Source organism: Perca fluviatilis, chromosome 20 (genome assembly GCF_010015445.1).
Source record: "Perca fluviatilis chromosome 20, GENO_Pfluv_1.0, whole genome shotgun sequence".
Classification (NCBI taxonomy): Eukaryota; Metazoa; Chordata; class Actinopteri; order Perciformes; family Percidae; genus Perca; species Perca fluviatilis.
Genome location: NC_053131.1, coordinates 5,435,526 through 5,457,044, shown reverse-complemented (window position 1 = coordinate 5,457,044; position 21,519 = coordinate 5,435,526). Strand labels below are relative to the sequence as shown.

At 43.0% G+C, this 21,519-nt stretch overlaps 1 protein-coding gene across 1 annotated transcript in view; it reads right to left on the bottom strand.

Moving 5' to 3' along the window:
• The window catches only part of LOC120548886, a 193,550-nt gene that overhangs the window by 113,503 nt on the left and 58,528 nt on the right, over nucleotides 1-21,519 (bottom strand). Inside the window, exons 26-34 of the mRNA XM_039785398.1 lie at nucleotides 15,650-15,750; nucleotides 15,398-15,518; nucleotides 14,916-15,206; nucleotides 13,738-14,333; nucleotides 10,170-10,325; nucleotides 9,822-9,972; nucleotides 9,237-9,395; nucleotides 8,390-8,557; nucleotides 7,859-7,960 (exon numbers count right to left, since the gene is read on the bottom strand). Coding sequence (XP_039641332.1) covers nucleotides 7,859-7,960; nucleotides 8,390-8,557; nucleotides 9,237-9,395; nucleotides 9,822-9,972; nucleotides 10,170-10,325; nucleotides 13,738-14,333; nucleotides 14,916-15,206; nucleotides 15,398-15,518; nucleotides 15,650-15,750 — 1,845 coding nt within the window. The remainder of the gene's footprint in view (nucleotides 1-7,858; nucleotides 7,961-8,389; nucleotides 8,558-9,236; nucleotides 9,396-9,821; nucleotides 9,973-10,169; nucleotides 10,326-13,737; nucleotides 14,334-14,915; nucleotides 15,207-15,397; nucleotides 15,519-15,649; nucleotides 15,751-21,519) is intronic.

The window sequence follows — 21,519 nt, the reverse complement described above, 5'->3', positions numbered from 1 at the left end:
CACGTCTGACGCAAGGCGCACAAGGGGCGGTCCCCTATATAACCCACAGCCCGTGTGCGTATCGTCATTCAAGGTAGCAACCTCTTCTCGCTTCACGCAAGAAGGATGGTCCGGTGAGATACCTCACTCATGCTATCAGAGAACCGGGGTTACGGTCGTAACCTTAAGTTCTCTTTCAAGCATTTCTTCGGTATCTCACATATGGGATATGTTTACTCCCGTATTGTTGGACAAGCCAACCTTGGTGATACGTGACCTTTCCAATCATACTAACGCATTCTGCGTCCCCAATGACTCCAAACTCAAAACAGCATGATCCAGGTGAGGCGTAGTAAGTCGAGTCTGTAAAACCTCATGAACATTGTTGGGGACAACCAGCAAGCGGCCGCACACACTTCCTGTATCGACACCCCTTTAAGTAAGGCAATTCCCCTTGTTGAATGTGCACGTAGACCAGTGGTTCTCAACCTTTTTTTGGCCAGTGCCCCCCCCTCCTATCCATAATCCAGGGCCCTTACCGCCACCCCCAACAAATAAGATGTAGGCTAGTTGCCCTGAATATTAATGATTAGGCCCTATCATTGTTATGATGATTATTATTGTTGTTACTATTGTTATCAAAAAAATCATATAATTGAATGAAAAATGTTCAACAGCTATGTTCATAGACTTATTAAAGATAAATGATGTTAATGTTTGATGGAGACTTTAAAGTTCATTTAAGATGATACTCTGACATCCCATTCCCGTGAAGGCAGCACGGAGCTGACAGAAACACAGAAGAGAAGAAGAGTTTATACATCGTCTTGCCCAGTCACAGTGGCGTAAACTGGCAGGTTTTAATGTTGCAGACCACTGTTTTTTGCAAGTAGTTTAAAGTGTAAACTCATATTGTTGTAAATCGTTGGTGTAAACTTGCCTTAAAACAAACGCCCCCCAAGTGCACCTCAACGCCCCCCTTTCCAAAATATTACTTCCAGCGCCTCCCGTCATCCTCCGAACGCCCCCTGTGGGGCTGTACCGCCCCCATTGAGAAGCACTGACGTAGACCAACAGGAGATTCGAGCCCTTTAGACGAATAGGCCAAGGTGATCGCCTCCACAATCCAGTGTGATAAACACTGCTTTGTGATAGGCTTACCTTTGTGAGGTCCAGACCACGAAACAAACAGCTGATCCGCTTTCCTGAATGATAGTGTCTCAATCAGGTACGCTCTCAGAGCGCGCACAGGACACAACATATGCAGCTGGCCCTGTTCCTCCGATGCGAACGGTGGTGGATAGAAAGCACTAAACTCCAAGGGAAGGCACAAATAGAACGAGTCCATGACCTTAGGGATGTATGCCGGGTTCGGGCGTAACATGACTTTAGAGTCCCCTGGGCCGAACTGCATACACGATGGATGCACTGATAAGGCGTGTAAATCACCAACCCGCTTGGCTGAAACTAACGCCAAAAGCAGTGCTGTCTTAAGTGAGAGCATCTTTCAACCCACTTCCAACAAAGCTTCCAACACCAGTGGCAAATCCCATCCGGGAGACAATGATTTTGACACCAGGCGTAAGCGTTGCGCTCCGCGCATGAAATGACAGAACAGGGGATGTTGTCCCACTGTCTTACCGTTTAAACACACATGACATGCAGATATAGCGGCCAGATATACTTTAATCGTGGAGAATGCTTTTCCCTTATCCAGGAGAGTTTGTAGGAACGTTAACACAATCCCTACTGAGCACTGAAACGGCACTTCACCAGTAGACATGCACCAGTCTTCAAACACACGCCACTTAACTTCATACATAGTACGCGTGGATGGAGCTCTTGCGTTTTGAATAGTCATAACATTTTCAGGTAGACCACACAACGTCAAGTTCAACCCCTCAAGGGCCAAGCCCAGAGGGCCAGGCGCTCTGGGTGGGGGTGAAAGATTTCCCCTTGTGCGTAAAGCATCTGTGTTATCTCCGCTAACAAGTGTTTTTGAGGCCAATTCGGAGCCACCAGAATGACCCTGAAGTACTAGTCCCTCACCCTGGTTAGAGTGGGGGGTATCAGAGCTATCGGGGGGAAATGCATAAAGGAGGGCGCGCGGCCACGTGTGTGCCAGCGCGTCCATCCCAGTGGGGCTTCCGCTTCGTTCAGAGAGAAATATAGGGAGCATTGTGTGTTTTCTCTGGAGGCAAACAGGTCCACTAACGGGCGACCGTAGCATGACCAGATCTGTTTCATTATCTCCGGGTGGAGTTTCCATTCCCCGTAGCGAGGGTGACCCCGAGATAGCAAATCCGCCTCCTGATTCATCACTCCTGGCACATTGCCCTGAGGGAAAGAAGGTTGGCATCGCTCCAAATTATCAGTTTGTGTGCTAGCCTGTTTAGTTGTGGAGAGCGTAAGCCTCCTTGCTTGTTGATGTAAGCCACTACAGTCGTGTTGTCCGTTCTGACCAGGACATGAGTATTTTCTACATATGGTATAAAATGCCTCAGAGCTAGGAAAACTGCCATTCGTATCAATGAGCGTAGGCTTGCATTCCATTGGCCATTCACAGAGCTCCCTTCGTGGGTGGCACCCCATCCCCACAGAGACGCATCGGTGGTAATCACCTTCCTGGCGCATATCGTGCCTAGTGGCACTCCCTGCGTCAGGAATTGTGGCCATTTCCATGGACACAGCGTCATCGCGCAGTCCACTGATATACAGATACGACGGCGTGAGTGAACTCGAGGATCTAAACTGAGTTTTGTTACCCAGCGTTGAAATCCCCTCATATATAGCCTGCCTAGAGGAAGAGCGACCAGTGCTAATGCCATCAGACCCAGAAGTCTGTGGCAATCCCGTAATGTCACATATTTCCCCCTGCGAAACAGAGCAAGACATGTGCGCATCGCCTCTGTCCTGTCTTGAGATAAGCAAGCTCTCAAAGTGACCGAGTCTAGGGACAGCCCGATAAAATGTATTGATTGGGTAGGAGTCAGTACACTTTTCTTTAAGTTGAACTTGAACCCCAGCAATGACAGGTGTGTCATTAGGTGTTTGGTATGTGTGGCTGCTCCCTGCTGTAAACTCGCAGCCAGGAGGCAGTCGTCCAAGTATGTTACCAGACGGATTCCATTCGTCCTGAGCGGCCCCATCGCTGCCTCCGTGTATTTGATGAAAACACGGCTGAGTGACAGGCCAAAGGGCAGGACTAAGTACTTGTACGCCACCCCTCTGTAGGCAAATCTGAGATATTTCATGTGAGGGGTGTAAATCCGCAGGTGAACGTACACATCAGCTAGGTCCAGGCTGGTGAACCCCTGAACCCCGTGTGTCCACATTTGAAACCTGTATTGTCTTAGATGTCTGTTTAACGCCCTTAAATCTAGGTCTAACATAGGTCTCATACCCCCTCCCTTTTTGGAGACGATGAAGTACCTTGAGTAGAAGCTGCTTTGCCTCTGGGCTAGAGGTACTACCTGAATTGCTCCTTTCTCTAGTAGAGAACTGATCTCTGCATCGAGAAAACGAGCCGCTCCCCCACCACTTGTGAGTGTATTATTCTCAAGAAACGAGGGGGGGAAAGTGCAAACTGGAGCCTGTACCCTCTTTCGATAGTTTTGAGCACCCAGTTTGATTCCACGCACGCCCGCCAAAAAGGGATACTGAGGGAACTGGCGCGACAGGTGGAGCAATAATGCCCTCCTGTGGCGAGGCTGTTTATGTTTTTCATGTTTTGCAACACATAGGGCCAGATGTAGTAACGCTTTTGCGCCCACTTCAGGTGTATTTGTTTCGCAACGTGCGCGTAAAAGCATGGCGAGGTATGTACAAACAGGCTGCAAGGTAAAAGCGGGAACTGAAAAAGGCAAATTGCGCTTTTTGACGCGGAAGCATAAAGCGTAAAGTGCGCCTAATTATGTATTCCACAGTATGTACAAAAAACGCCCATGAAAGCGCGCCTCTATTTCACGGTGAAAATTCTCTGCATCTTAAAAGCAGGTGCAAACCAGCCGCAATCGGGTTTCCTCACATATGCCTCCTGGTGAAATGGCAGCAGTAATCCGAGCAAGACGAAAATAGGCCAAGGAGACGAGCTGAAAATGTTTTTACCACAAGGATCACACTTTTTCAGTTGAGTGAACACAAAATCATTAAGCGTTACAGATTAAGCAGCCATGCAATATTACAGTTACTGGAAGAAATAAAAAATGACATTGAATCTACGACTCGCTACATTACAAATATTGGCATCAGGATCATTTCAAACAGTCATCGCATCAGCAGTGGGAATATTGCAGTCCGTACTTAAGTACTTAACGCTTTGCTACAGCTCACTATTCAATACATAAATTTAGTGATGCACCGAAATGAAAATTCTTGGCCGAAACCGAAAACCGAAAAAAGAGGAAACCAAGACCGAAAACCGAAACTGAAACACCGAAAGAAATTAAGCCAATTATTAGTACCATTGCATTTATGGCTATGACTGTGTACTAACTTTACTAAAATCAAGGCATTGCAATGGTATGAATTAATATTAAAGTTTAATTAAAAAAATGTGCAGCAGAAATATGGCTACAATCTGATAGTCACATACAGTATACAGTAGCCTAAGAACAGAATAGCTTACCTATTATTATTATTATTATTTGAGGCACTTTCTTGCAGGATTTCACTGAACATATCAGACAACGAGGGTGCATGCCCCTCATCTGGTGCAGAGAGACGAGTCTTATTTTCTGTGCTCTGATCTCCTGCGCTGATGCTCCGTTTTCGCGCCTCCGTCTTCATCGCGGGTTCTCCGCATCCATCGTGGCCTGGATCATTTCTGCGTGCGCCCTGCTTTATTTCCGCATCCAAGGTAATGGTCTTTATAACGCGGATCAAGTACAGTCGCGATGAAGTGCAGAGGATCCGAATAGATCTCACTGAAACGTGTGCTGACAGACTCTAAGAGCGTACTTTTCATTGTTTTCACCCGTGGTCCGTCTCAACCTCTTTGCTTAGAAGACGCTTTGCAGGTGGAACGGATCGGGTACTGACACACGTCCAGGTCGCGTTTTCTGTTTGCGTCATCACAACATTTTCGGCCGTATTGTTTCGGTGATAAAAGTATTTCGGCCGAAAACCGAAAATGCCCTTTTGGGCCATTTTCGGCCGAAAACTTTCGGTGGCCGAATATTCGGTGCATCCCTACATAAATTTCCCCACCACTAATGCCGAAATAACACACATCAAGGTGTTACCTCATGAACAAGCAGATCAACTTTGTTACGTTAAATCTTTGTTTTCGCTGTTTTGACTGACTTGGTGGCTGATCCATGATAGAAAGATGCACGCAATTTACGGTATAGTGGGCGGAGAAAGGCGCCGATTACCTGATTAACTGCAGATTTGGTAAATACGACGTGAGCTGAAGTATCACAGTGTGCGCTTTCTGCGGGTTGGCCATGGTGCTGATAACGCTACATTCGCAAATGTATGTACATCTGGCCCATAATCTTTTGAATGCAGTGCCCTCGGCCCTCGGCCTGGATGGGCGCAATTTTATTGACTTTGAACAATACAGTGCGTTTGTGCTTTTGACAGTGGAGGGGGGCGTTAGAGACAGAACATTGCCCCGTGACTCTGGGTTTTGAGCAGCAACGGCAGGCTCCCGGGACTGGCCCCAATGCTTTCCCTCCCCTGGTAGCGAGCTAGGTCGCCCGCTTGGCCCTTGGTCGTGAGCGAGGTGGTGCTGGCTGGCTTCCCTGCTGTTCCATTGGTGCGGCTGGTTTGTTGGCCCATGCACCGCCGCCTTCAGTCTTAGGTTGAGCTGGAGGTCTGGGTTGTGCAGTTGGACATTTTGGGATCCTGTAGCTGGGCGGAGGGCGAGCTACCCCCTGTGCAAAGGATGGTCGGGGGGGTTGGAGCGGGAGGCGGCTGCGTTTTCTTGGGCAAACAGGTCTGCAGGGCTTCACCCTCTCTCTCTTCTTCTCCTCGCAGTGGCGTTGCATGGTTGCCATCACGGGGCCGAACAGACCCTTCGGATCCACTGCAACATTGAGGAGCTGGACTTTTTCGCGGTGTGAGAGGCTGGATAAGTTGAGCCAACACGCTCTTTCCTGCGTCACCATGGTGCTCATTGCCCTTCCCGAGGCTTGCACTGCGCAGCGATGCAGACGAAGGCATAGGTCCGTCACAACGCACATCTCGTCCCACAGCACATGGTCCATGGTACCGGCCATCTCATCCTGGAGCTCAGCCTGATACGCCATCAGCATGGATGATGCTTTAAGAGCCCGCACTCCGAGGGCTACAGACTTGTATGCCTTGTCGGTCATGGATGACTGGAACCCATCTGTCTTCAACGGTAAGCTAGGCGCAGACAGTGTCATGAGGGCCTTCTGGCTGGGGTGAAGGTGGTGAGCAACCAACGGCTCCACAGGCGGCAGCTTGGATAGCCGCTTCTCATCCATGCAGTCCAACGTAGCTCCCCCCTGAACCGGGCTCTGTGACGAAAAGGGCTTCGGCCAGGTGCGGGTAGCTTCTTCCAGACATTCGGGGAATAGGGGGAGTAGTTGCTTCTCCGCACTCTTCACCCTGGGCAGGCGCTTGACTTCGTACCGGGAACTGGTCTTCTCAGGCGGAGTGCTGGGCCATGGAATTCCCAGCTTTGGGAACGCTCGTGCCAATAACCAGGGAACCACCATCGCCGCCTCTCGCATCCTTGGTGCTCAGGCCGTGTGGGGTCTCAGGCATCGCTGCCCCTGAGACTGCAGGAACTGATCATCCTCGCCGTCGTACGAGAGGATGTTGTCTGACCCGTCGAGAGAATCCAGCTCGGCGTCAAGAGTGTTCTTGCAACCCCCACGCATGTAGCTGTACTCAAACAGCGAAGCTACTTCGTCCATCTGCTCAGCCTAGTCTGCACTCATGGTAGCTGAGGCTTCTTGGGTTTAATCGTCTGGTGTGGTGAGCTCTGCCAGCAAGGGTTCCTGGTCAGAAAAACTAGCAAGGCGAGCAAGCCGACGACGGAGACTTTTTATGGGCAGTCGAGCGCAGTGAGCACAAGAGCCCATTGGGGCCAGTGCTTCCTGGGGATGTTTCAGATATTATTCCCGCACGAACACACCCGCCCTAGCATGCCTTCCTTCATGGTGGGAAAGGAAGCCATGGTATTCTAGCTTAACAACAATTGCAGTTTGGGGACTGACTAATATCGTGTTGTTATCTGTATAGCTTTCCAGCTAGGTAATGTAGCTTTGCAGCTAGTAATGTTAGCTTTGCAGCTAGGGATGTGATATGGCTAATGTTTGGGACAAACCAGCCGATAGCGTAGAAGCTAGTTCAGCGAACTCTAGTTTGGAGACTAGCGAGCTCGACTGAGGATAACCACTGTTTGGGGATAGGCCGGTTATGACAGTTGTTTGGAGATAAGCCTATCTGTTGAGTACCACCGAATAGGGACCAGTGCCCGGCAAGCAAGTTGTGAGCTCGACTCTGTGGACAGTTAGCATAGACCCTGGCAGTATCAACGATGTTTGCTTCTGAGCGAGAAGAGGTAGTTGAATGATGGTACGGGTCACGGGCTGTGGCTTATATAGGGGACCGCACCTTGTACCAACATATTTGTTTGGTACAGATCCTCGCAAAAATCACACCATAATCATTTTTATTTTTTTAACTTTAATATTTTTCAATGAAAATGAGAATAATGATGCAAAAATGATCATTCCCTTCGATATCATGAATCATATCGCAATAGCAATATCAGTAAAAAATAATCGCAATTAGATATTTTCCTGATATCATGCAGCCCTTCTTGTTAAGCACTTTGTCAACTATGGTTGTTTTTAAATGTGCTATATAAATAATATTGAACTTGAATGTTTCAACTCACCTGCAGCTCCAGTGGTGCTTCCCGACTCTGCAGCATCTCCTGGATCTCTGCAGACTTCTTGTGGAAATGCTCAATGTTCTCCTCATTGACATGGATCTCATCCTACAATGCAATGAAACATTTAGTTAGTTCATCTCTAATCTTCTACACATAACAGGGTTTTACCTACTATTAAAAGGGTTAGTTGCAGCCACCGAGCCGTTTTGGGCACCATCTAAACCTAATGAATCTAATTGATGGACTTTTCTCAGATTTTAAAGATTGTCGGTCCCTAGTTTACTTCTTCAGCAAGTTTTGTCTTGAAGCTTGTTGAGTGTGTAAGATTTTATTGGTTTTATTGAAAAACGTCAAATTTTCTGGAGGGAGGAGGGAGGACTATACCCCCCCACCAAAAACGTGCACCTAAGTCTTCAACAAACCTAGGGAAAACACTGTATAAATGACATATATGGGAGAAATGAAAATATCAGGGATGACCTAACACTCTCTTAAAGTGTCACGATAAGAGTTGTACTTCTATGGGAATCTTACCCTCATGGCAAGAACTTGTTGCTTGTTGTGGAAGGGATGGCTCTCTGCAAACAGGGCCAGTTTGGCCCCTGCCCATCTGTCCACCTCCCCCCCCAGCATCAGCTGTTTGTCCCACAGCTCCACCCCTACCCGCAGGTTATCCATGTAGGCATCTGTCTTCTCCGTCACCTGCAACAGCACCAACAAGCAACTCAGTCAAGTTAAGCTGAAAACAGAAGACTTCCATCAGGATTTCCAAACTGGAATGTAGACCTTTTTTTACAGCTTTGAAATTTAATTTTAATATTTCCCACAGAGTTGGATATACTGTAATCTCAGTTGCTGGAGCCATGCAATGTGATTAATGCACTGTAACTTATTTAACGTAGTAACGATATTTTCAATGCCATAGAATCAAAAGCAAAAAATCTTCTTCTTTGGGCGGGCTAAACCTACAGGTTAAGTAGAATATCTAAAAATCTATTATAAATATTATACGTTACACTATCTAGAGTTGCACCGATTGATTTTGAGTGGGATATACTGCAATTCCTTTTCAGTTGGATTTTATTTGTACAAAAATGCTCTCTTCAGTAACCTGGAGCAGGTCTTTATATTTAGATTGAAAAAGGGTCCTGTAACCTTGTACAGTTTTGGAGAAAAAGTTATTTAATAGTCAATGTTTTATTATGAACATACAATTGTATTTTCCATTAAAGAAAAGTTAGAAAAATGTTTCTGTATGCTGGTAATTATAGTTCTTAGAAAGAAAGAAAAATCGGAACCGGCAGGTAGACTTTAAAAAAACTGAAAATTGAAATTGGTGAATACTATCCATATGTTCCATAGATGACACATAGACGCTTACATCCAGCCAGTTGTCCATGAATGTGTCAGCCTCGGCTTCAAAGGGAGTCTCGCGGCAGTCTGGGAACTTCTTGAGTTGGGACTGCAGCTGTCTGCAAACACTTCTCATCTCTTCCATACGCTCCCCAATACCTGCCAGCTCTGCCTTAATATCACACACCTGGACAGGCAGACACATGTCAACATACAGTCTACCTGAACACACTGTTCCAACATTTTGTTGAAGAAAATGAGGCAGTATGATGCACATACAGAAGGCATTTTCAGTGTTTTCAAGTCATTATGACTTCTCAATCCCTCCAACCCATACCCCCAATTTCACCTACAGATTTCTTCAACCGAAACAATAAAATACATAAGAGCAAACAGAGGACGACATTAAACAAAAAATAAGCAAATACATAAGCAAACAAATAAATAGGATAAGAAAAAAAAAATTAAAAGAAAAAAACTGTGACTGTGAATTATTTCAAATGTGTCTGCCATTTACTGGTCCATGCTAACACTCTGCTTACGTGTGAACCCGGCCTTTCAACGGCACATGAAGGAATTCTGCAAATAAACAGGGTTGGTTGTGTGGACTAACCGTGGTAATACTTCTCTGCAGGTTGCCCTTGCCCAGGTAGGAGGCCTGATCACTAATGCTCTGCTCTGCTTTCTGCATGGTGTTGCTCAGGTGACTGCGGCAGCTCTGAAACTTCTTCAGAAGCTCCAGCAGGATGCTGCACTGCTTCTTTCTGCAAGAAAAAACAACAGAAGGACTTGATGTCTCGCTTTCTGTCGGAATTCACACACTGCTTTCTTCTTTGCATCTAAACAGAATTATAAGAGTAGCTAACGTATATTACCAAGGTGGCCACAGTCACTTAGTCCTTAACTTACTTACCATTTATACAGTTACTTAAGCTTAATGTGCTTCTCCTGCCTAACCTACCTGTCAAAGAAAGCTGTCTGAGTGTCCTTCCACTGAGTCTCCAGCTCCTGAAGGAAGTGTTCTCCTCCTCCCTGTTTCTCTTGAAGTTCCAGGAGGTTCTGGAGCTCTGCATGCTGGGCCTGCAGCTGACCCTCCAAATCGGACAAGGCACGGAGGCTGGAAAGTACAGGATAATTATCAAGACATTATTTCTCAGTAATCGTTTTTTTAATTATGCAAGTAAATGTCTTTAAACGTCTTTTGATTTATATTCTAAAAAACAACTTGTGTGTGCAAACAAACTCTGTTTCACAGTGCAACCTTTCACTTACACTATTAGTGGTGGTAAAAGTATTTAGATCCTCTACTTAAGTACTAATACCACATTGTTATAATACTCTGTTAAAAGTAAAAGTCTGCATTGAAAATGATACTTGAGTAAAAGTATGTAAGTATCATCAGAAAAATATCTAAAGGTAAAAGTAATTAATGTAGAAAAATCCTCACATTTTAGAAACTGGAAACAATCCAAACAGTTGTGTGTTTAAGGGTCTAATCATTTCAGCTGGACTTGTAAGCCGTTATAGTGTTGGGTAGTTAAGTTATAATAAAACATTGTATTTTATTTTATGTTTTGTGTGCAAAGATCTTAATTTGTAAATTAACTAGAAACTAAAGCTGTCAGAATAATGTAGTGGAGAAAGTAGCATGAAAAGAAAAAATATTTGTACTTAACCCTTGTGTTGTCCTTCGGGTCCCAGTGACCCGAAGGACAACACAAGGATTATGTACTTCCGTTTACTTTGTTGAGAATTGCTCTCTAAACAAGGGTTAATACAGCACCTTAGTTCTTGTTTGTACAGCATTTTGATCAGCTTAAACTGTGTTTAAATGTGTTCTAGAAATAAACTTTACTTACTTACTTTAAAAGAAACCGGTTTTAGAGAGCAATTCTCAACAAAGTAAACGGAAGTACATAATCCTTGTGTTGTCCTTCGGGTCACTGGGACCCGAAGGACAACACAAGGGTTAAGTACAACACTTGAGTAAATGTACTTAGTTACATTCCACCACTGCACACTACAGTATACACCTAAATGGAAATGTCATCGGCAAAAAAAAAGAGCAAACACATTAGAACCCTAACCCTAACAAATAATTAAGACCATATTAAAATAACTGTAAAAACCTAGAACTGCAAGCAGTTATGACGGGGTCCAAGCCACCAATGCCAGTCGCCCCCAACGCCCCGGGAAGCACGCAAAAGCGGAACCCAAAGCCTGGCGGTGGGGAGGAAAACGTCAGTAAATATCGAGAGGTGTGAGTCGCTTCTTAACTTCTTAACCCCCCTGACAACAGGGGACAGCAGAGAGAAATGAGAGAGTGACTGAGAGGGTGGAGGGGGGGAGGCAGGTGTGGTGGTTGAAGGAGCAGGGGAGGTGGTCAGGTTGTTGTAAATGGTGTCATAGGCGCCGATTTATGTTTTCCTCTGTGGGTGCTCACAGGCGCTCACACCCTTTAAAAAATAAAAATAAAAAAAAGGAGTAAAAAATTGTTTACATTTCAGAACCTTAAGAAATGGACAGCGGCCGACACAAACACACACGCCTATTAACTCGATAATAAAGCCGTAAAGTAGGCTTTTAACTCAGGACAGCGCCACTTCTAACAAATACAGATAGGATTGGAGATGAAAAGTTTAACTGACACGTAACCGCGATCAGCTTCGTGGGAAATTAAGAATCAATGCCACCGACATAACCAATCACACTATGACAGACACTCCACTCAGCACCAACTGCAATGTTTAATTTTAAATTAATGTAGCCTACTGGAAGTCTGGCACACGTGGGTGCTCAGTACTTTCCGTGGGTGCTCGAGCTCTGGAGCACCCATGGTATCGGCGCCGATAAATGGTGTTGATTTTGGATTGAAAAAGTGAAAGGAAAGAGTTGCATTTGTCCACTGTGAAGGTTGTAGAAACTTTGTCATGTGGGTTAAGAAGTTAGTTTATTGTAGAAAACCAGGGGAGCACGCAAATGCAAAAACCAAAACGTAACGGTAGGAGACAAATATCAGTAAATATTGAGAAGTGTGATCTGCAAGTTCTGTGGTACATTCCCATTGCAAATATCCCATTAACATTGATTGAGTAAAAGGGCAAAAACTCATCTACGTTGATTATAGTGCCCCCTAATGGCCAATCTTCGCCAAATTTGGTACAGAGCATCGTAGTGGGATGTTGAACAATGATCTCAAGTTCATTGCTGATAACATTTAATTTGGCCGAGATAGGATATGATATGTGTGGGTAGCTACCTAGGAAAATTAGTTTGGTCGTCAAATGCACATACTTTAACGTAGCAAAATTCTTTGAGTAACTTTTGGTCGGATCCATCTGGAGATGCTACCTACCAGGTTTCGTGCTGATCCGTCGCACGGCCTAGGACAAGTTCCAAAAAGTTGGTTTTGCCAAAAAATCCCCCAAAGAATTTAAGCAGAAATGGGCGTGGCCTATATCTTGTGATTCAGCTTGATTCAAGTAACACGTAGATGTAAGGTTTTCTAATGTGTGATGTGAAATGTGGAAGTTAAAGGCAAAAAAACATTATAGCACCACCTAGTGGTCCACATGTGTAATTCTTGGTAGATGTGGTCCATGACCTATTGTCCATCTACCCTGTAAATGTAAAGTTGTTCACTTTAGTGTAAGTGATGAATCTAGACTTGGGCCCCATAGGCCACGCCCACTTTGACCCCTCAGTACCCCACTCCAGGGTTTGCCTCTGGAGTGGCCATAGATGGTACCCATCAAATTTTGTAAAAAATCGAATGAGCCGTCCATGAGATATAAACGTTTTGGACTTGTAGCGCCCCCTAGTGACCAATTTTCGTAAAACGCATTGGGGACCTCTAGAGGATCATGGCAAACAACAGTCTAAAGTTTGGTGTTGATAGCATTTATGTTGGCCGAGATATGGCAAAGTTGGTGTTTTCATAGTTAGCTACACAAATTTGTTTGTGCGTAACATGTGCAATTTTTATCCTATCCAAATTCTTTTAATAACTTTTTGTCAGGTTAATCTGGAGATTTCCTCGGAGTTTCGTGCCGATCGGTCGCACGGTCTAGGAGGAGATTGAAAAAGTAGGTTTTTGATAAATCGCGATTTTTCACGCATAAAAGTCTAGGTGGAAATGGGCGTGGCCTATATCATGCTGGATCCAGGGAACGCGTGGATATATGGTTTTTGAATGTCAGGTGTACGATGTGGGAGTTATAGGGCCAAACGCGTTTCTTTTGCTAGAGCGCCACCTAGTGGTGGAAGTGGGTCAATTGTTGCGCCGGAGGTCCTTGTGTAGTTGGCAACCCCCCACCATGTACGGTAGGCTGTAGTCGGAGTTTTAGGCGGAGAAGAAAAATAATATGATGATGATGATGATGATTAATTCTTAGAAAAACCATAGGGTTCCACAGCCCTACTGTGCGAACGGCGTAGCTTTGCTACCGCCGGGTTCTTCCAGATTCGGGCTTGGACACCTAATAAAGTTTAAGTATTGTAGCATGAGCATAAAGATACACAACACACACCTGTGTTGCACAGCATGCATGGTGGGCTCCTTCACGCCTTGTGTTTCAATTGTGTCCTGCAGCTTCCTCAGCTCCCCCAGCAGCGTCCTCTTCCTCAGGCCCAGGGATTTGCTCTGCGTCTCCTTCTGGAGGCCCTTCTGCTGGCTTGCCAGCCTACTGTCTGCCTCCTCCAGCCTCCTCAGCAGGGCAGTCACCATGTCCAGGCAGGAGGCCGGGACTCCATCCCTGGTGACCGTCAATCTGGCCCCCTGCAGGAGCACATCCAGCTGAGGCGCCTTTTCTTTCAGACTGTCGATGCTCTGCCGGATCAGAGCCAGCTTGGAGCGACAGTCCTGCAGTATCACAGTGTCACTGCAAGGGGCGCCCTGGACTCCAGAGATGTCCTCGTCCACAGTACGCAGCGACATGAGGAAGCGGTCGAGGGCACGGGCGGCTGCTTCACTCTTCCGGACCTGCTGTCGAAGCTGATCCAGGCTGGTTCTGTGAGTCTCCACCTCACGGGACAGAGGGAAGCAGTCTCTGGGGTCCAGATCGCTGGAGTCAGGGTCTAGACGGGACAGCTGGTCCAGCTCGCTCTGGATGTTGTCATCCAGTTCCTTTCGCAAAAGAAGACAAAGTGTAGCGTAAGATGAGATGGCTGTGTAGGGTAATATTTAGTTTACAAGTTCAATGTTTGCATTTTTATGCTGTTTCAGCTACAAGCACAATGTTAAGGTGCATTCAGACCAAAGCAAAGCATTTTTCCCTGTCTTGATTTGCCCAGATTTAACCTGTGTTTCAGGGTTTTGTAGTAAGTCAATTACTATCATTCTTCATAGAAATTTCAGCCATTAACCACCAGTTTCTGTCCTTTTTCCTCTGGTGACTGTACACTCATGGCTTCCTACAGCTTTGGGATAAATATTTTTATTCAAGTTAAAACATTTTCAACACATGGATGTTTGAGAGTTGTGTTCAGTTTGAACAGACCTTTAGTGTTAATCATCCAATTGTGATTTTCAGTCATCAGTTTGGGTTTCTGACTTGTTTATTTTGATAATATAGGTGGCACTGTTTTCTGCATACACTGCAAGTAAATCTAGGCCTCGGAGAGGAGTCACTATTATTAATACCTTAATGACTTCTGTGTGATAGACTGAATAACACAAAATAAAAGGTATTCATTGCTGACAGAATACCTTGATATCTTTGAGGATGTTGGTATTAGCCAGTGTGAAGGCAGTGATGTCTTTGGGCTGTCTCAGGTAGCGGTCCAGACGGTCGGTGAAGTCCACCATGTGGTTCTCGGTGGAGTCGATCTGTCTGAGGGCGGCGCCCAGCGAGCTGCCCATCCTCTGAAGTTTGGACTGTTGGCTGCGCCATTGCTCCTGCAGCTCGGCCTTCCCCTGTTCGAGACCAGTGTTCCTGCTCAACTGGGAACACTGGTTTGCATACTCAGACCACAGAGACTCTGTCTCCTGCCTCAAGAACTAGGAAAGAAGGAGTTCAACTCAAAATTATTGGCATGTGATGGGGATTGATTCACTTAGTACTACTATTACTGCTATTATTTCTAATCTTTATTAGTACTATAATTGCTACTGTTCATCATACCAACTGCTATTATTATTATTATGAATCATCTAAATCTGTATCTGATACACACAAACTGATATTGTACCTGTATTTCCTGGAGCCGTGTATGCAAGCCTTTCAGAGAGACGGAGTCAGAGGGCACATCCTTGATGCTCTGTTCATTTTTAGCCAGTTGGGTTTGCAGAGACCTCTTACAATTCTCATATCTGGAGAGTTTTTATAAGAAATAACAAAGAAAACAAGTTACCTCTAACACTTACCTCCAAATAGTTTAGATCAATACTCTTTATGTTTATGTTAGCTTATCAAAGCCTAGACTGCAATGAATTTAGTCTACCTTTCTAAAGCCTCCTTTTTGGTGACTTCTTCCTCTACAGATGCCTGCTTTTCAACCTCCCTCCTCTCCACACAGACTGTATTCACTGTCACTTGAAGAACCTGAAAAAATAAGAGTTTTTTTCTGTTATTTCAAAGCTCTGCTCAGTGGACATCTGTAGAAGACAGTATAATCAGTAACACTTTACTTTAAGGTATCTACATAAGAGTGACATGACACTGTCATGAACACATGAACCCTAACCCTAACCCTATTAGATATTGAAAACATAGACCATTTCATTAACCCACTTTCTAAACTCCACCCTAGCTACATCCAAGATACATACGAATTTGTTAGTAAAATAAAAAACCTTCAAGTACCCGGTCATACTCTCCTCTTTTCAATAGATATAGACTCTTTATATACCAACAATGAAACATCACTTTGCCTCTCTGCCATAAAACACATTTTTGATAAATACCCAGACCCATCCAGACCCGACAGCCACATTTTACAGTTACTCCAGATCACACTCACCAGAAATGACTTCACTTTCAACAATAAACACTATCTCCAGCTTTGTGGGTGTGCAATGGGCCGGAAGTATTCCCCATCATACGCAGACATCTACCTGGCCCATTGGGAGGAAACAGCTTTCCATAAACTCACCATCAAACCTCTGCTTTATTTTCGGTACTTGGGCGACACCTTCGGCCTTTGGGACAACACTGAACAGACTTTTTTGACCTTTCTGGACATCCTCACTTCACCCTAAAATAAAACTCAAACATAACCTACAACCCGTTACAGTGGAGATCCTGGACACACGGGTCTTCTTCCGCACCTCCGACGACCAGACGAAAACACTAGCCACCAAGGTTGATTTCAAGGACACCGACCGCCATGCACTTCTCCATAAGACCAGCTATCACCCCAAATACACGTACAGAGGCCTCATTAAGCCCCAGCTGATATGCTTCCACAGGATTTGGCCACTAGTACACTTTTTAGTGCGATGAGGTTGAGGGGTTACTCGAGGCGCTTCCTTAGAGGTATAAAGGTGGAGGTCATTGGCAAGTTTAAAAACAAAGAAGAAACCATCATCCGAAACGTCCAATTCCGCCCTCGTTCCCCTGGTTATTACCTACTCAGAAAATCTGAGGAATTTTATACCTACCATAAAAAGCAATTTCCAGGGGGCGGGGGCCGATTGTGACGTGCTAAGGGACTGCCTTATGATCTCCGCCTACAGGAGGAATAAAAATCTAAAAGATAGTTTAATTCACACAAACTTAAATAAGAATACTGGGGACTTCCGGTTATGGCGGCACGGTGAGCAGACGCGTTTTCCTCGTGCTCAGTTGCTTTTCAATAAATCCTGCATAATATTCCAGAGAGAAGTCATATAAAGAGACAAAACTGTAAGCGTAAGAGTAAACTACTTCAAACATGCCAAAAAAAGCGGCTAAGGAGAAGATAACGATGGAGAGCTGTGAGGATGCAGGCCAGAAGCTATCTGAAGGGGAGCCATGCTCACCGGAGCAGGCACACGCTGCTGTTTCTGCGGACGCCGAACAAGTTATAAATATGGACAATCCTTCAACAAAGGACCTCATGCTTGCCATAAACTATTAATATTGTTCTGAATATAAGGCCACGACTGATACCCACTCCGCGTTTTTTGATAATCTCAACATTCCTAGAATATCTGAGGAACTAAAAATTAAATTAGATAGTGAGATTACTGCAGCTGAAATCATGGAGGCTATAAATACATTAAAAGGTGGTAAAACAGCAGTACCTGATGGCCTGCCCATTGACCTATATAAATATTTCAGTGATAAAATGGTTAGACCACTCCATGATATGTATATAGAATGTTATAATAGTTTAGGTCTTCCTACTTCTATGAGAGAGGCTTTGATCATTCTTTTACCAAAACCAGGAAACCGAACACAAAGTGTGGTAATATGCGACCTATAAGCCTAATAAACACCGATACCAAAATAATATGTAAAATCTTGGCAAAAAGGTTAGAGACTATGCTTCCGGGCATTGTGGGTGATGATCAAAGTGGGTTCATTAAGAACAGACAGGGACTTCATAACGTAAGACGTGTTTTAAATATTTTGCATAGCCAAAAAGAGGAAAAGGATACTGCTCTTCTTTCGCTCGACGCGGAGAAGGCTTTCGATAGAATCAAATGGACTTATCTCTTTGACGTTATCGTAAAATTCGGATTTGGAAGCTCCTTTCTTCATTGGATCAAATTATTACATTCCAATCCAATGGCTGAAGTTTTAACCAATGAGGTGATTTCTGAGCCATTTAATATTACGAGAGGTTGCCCCCAAGGCTCACCATTGTCCCCACTTTTATTCATTTTGGCTATCGAACCGCTAGCAATAGCCCTAATCTTACATTACAATGGGTGGCAAGGAACATAAAGTAGCTTTATTCGCTGACGATGTAGTGTGCTATTCATAAAACAATTAAACGCCTCTCTACCACCACTTTTAGATCTGATCAATCAATTCGGAAATATATCTGGATATAAAGTGAACACATCAAAGTCATCATTAATGCTGCTTAATAAAGATAGCTGTCCAAATACATCACATTTATTTACCTTGAAAATATCACCCAGCTTTACATATTTGGGTATCAAAATTGTTCCCCAATTAGAAAATATAATTTCTACAAATTATAATGCTATAATGGAATGAACATCTAAAGATCTAGAGAGATGGTTATCTTTACCAATTTCATTGATAGGAAGGATAAATATAATGAAGATGAATATTTTGCCTAAATTCATCTATTTATTTCAAAATATCCCCTTGGCGCCACCAACTGGAGTGTTCTCGAAGATTAACTCATTATTCAGGAAATTTATTTGGAACAAGAAATTCCCTCGAGTTCGTCTTTTTTCTTCTTTATCTTCCATTTGACACTGGAGGGTTAAAATGTCCCAACCTGTACTGGTATTATTTAGCTGCACAATTAAGAACAATAATGTTTTATTTTTCCTCTGGAAACAAACCATCCTGGGTGGATATGGAGTCATGTGGTTTTGCGCTGCCATTTAACTTGTATATATATATTCAGATAAATTTAAACAATTGAAACCACGCACCCCATTGTTTGTAATATGATTAGAGTATGGTATGAAGTTAGAGAGTACATGGAAATAGCTGACTCTTTATGCCAGTTTAGCCCCATTTGGGGCAACACATTATTCAAACCAGGCACAAAGGACTCAGGATTCCAGCTGTGGATTGAAAAAGGATTAAGCAAAATTAGTGATCTTTTTGAGGAGGGAACATTGATGTCGTTTACTAAGTATAATATTCCAAGAAAACATTTCTTTAAATATTTATTTGTTCTTTATATGCAGAACCAATCATTAAACTTGCCAGAACTTTCTTCTTTGGAGGAATTAATTACCAAGAAATGCTTGTTGTTTTTTACAACTGGCTTGCATCAGGGTCTACTGAATCAACAACCTCGAAACTTGAATTATGGAAGGTGGGATTGAGTGAGGATATATCCAAGGATGAATGGAGACAAGTCTGTAAAAACTCGTTTTAAAAAACGTTAGGTAACGTTAGCTTAAAACTACTTCAATATAACTGGTTGATGCAGACTTACATAACTCCTGTCAAACTAAATAGGTTTAATAAAAATATCCCTGATACATGCTTTAAATGCAGAGAGGCTCAAGGATCATTTGTGCATTGTGTTTGGAAGTGCAACATTATTAGAGACTTCTGGGTGGAAGTGATTAATATTACAAAGATAATTTTATCCTTGAATATTCCTCTAGATGCAAAAATGATTTTGCTGCATTTATATCCAAAGAATCTTAAACTAAATTCTCAACAACGTAAATTTATAGATTTTGCTATATTACAAGCTAAAAGAATGATAGCTCTTAGCTGGAAGAGGTCTGATCCACCAGTTATTGGAGCTTGGATTAATGCCATGGCACAGTGTATGGCCCTGGAAAAAATAACATATTTTATTAAAAACAAATCGGATGTATATGAAGAAATATGGAAGCCGTTTAATTACTACATTGACAACAATAATATTGGTCATTTATTACAGGAGGTGTAACTATGTATTAGTGTTTGTTTTCTCTTTGTTTTGTTTTTTCAAGAGTGTCTTGCTGGAAAATGTAACTTTTATGTGTAAAGTACAGTAATGTACATTTGGTTTTTGGGTACCTTGCATTATCTGTTTTGTATTTAGATTGATTCTCTTCTGAGACTTTTGAGTATTTCTATATGGGAGAAGAGAGTGATGTGTTCTCTTGTTGGGGTGGGAAATAACTGACGAAATGGAAAAGTGTTTTTCTGTTACCTGTCTTATATAATCACAACAATAAACACATTGTTCAAAAAAAAATAAGAATACTGACCCCTAGGGAAGCGCTTCGAGGCTCGGATGTTGGTTTTATGAGTCTCCCCCGCATTTTTACCCCCTACAGCAGAGTTGGTTTTAACCCGTGGCAGGTCCTGCAGCACACAACCATCAATGTGGTTTATGCAATTAGGTGCAGGGCCTGCCACAAATTGTATGTGGGGGACACAAGAAATGCACTATATTTAAGAATCAAGCAACACCAGTATATTTTAAATAAAGGCGATGGCACAACTGTTTAATATGCACATTTAAAACTCCATGGCTCTCAAAATGTTCAGAGCATGGGCCTGGAGAGCAACAGAGCCTGGACCACGGCTCAGCGTCGGGCAGCGGAGAGGAAGTAGATCCATCTTTTAAAAACCATAGACCCTACAGGTCTAAATGACAAATACTAAAATGGATCCACTTCTCTTTTTAATCTAAGTTTTACAGGGTATTTTTAGAAATTTCTCCCACTGCTCTGGTCTCCTCTCTCCTTTGGTTTTATCTGGACCTCCTCTGCAGCGCATCATACCCAATCTTTTAACCCCCCTGCATGCTTTCTTTTCTTTTCCTTGATTTTTCCTTCGTTTTCTATTTTAAATGACTTTTTATTGTTTTAATCTATATTTATGATTAATGATAACTATATTTGTTGTAATATTTCTATATTTACGTCTTTTATAGCATGTTTCTCCGATTTTACTATTCCTTCCTTTCGGGAATTAATCTCTACCTGCAGAGGAGGTCCTAACTAATATTTTAATGTTTTTTATTTTTAATAAATATTTTAAAGATGCCTTGGTTGTCCTTTATAACTTTTATTCTGCCTTACCTATATTTTAATAATTTGATTGTACTTTTGTTTTTATTGCTAATATTTATTATTATTATTATTATTATTATTACAAATTGAGTTACTTGCCTCAAGATTTTAACATAATGATACACATGCTATTGGTTTCATGCATTTTTACTAACAGTGTGGTTTTATTCTATGATGTATTTTAAATTATTTATGGTTATTTATTGTGTGGCACTTTTTACCTTTTAAAGCACTTTTAAACATAGCACTTATTACTAATTTTTAATGGTATGTGTATATATTTTTTTTACTTCAAGGGCAAGTAACTCAGTATTTATGCCCCCTTTAAAATGTTTTAATTTTTGAGTTTAAATAAGATGTTTTTAATATTGGGATAGAATTTATTTTGTATTGGGACGCCGGGCTATTTATTTATTTATTTACATAACTCTCTCTCTCTCTCTCTCTCTCTCTCTCTCTCTCTATATATATATATATATATATATATATATATATATATTCTCCTTTGTATGAGCTGAAAGTTTAGAGGGACGGCCGGGTCTTCGTAGATTTGCAGTGGTCTGATACTCCTTCCATTTCAATATTATAGCTTGCACAGTGCTCCTTCGGATGTTTAAAGCTTGGGAAATCTTTTTGTATCCAAATCCGGCTTTAA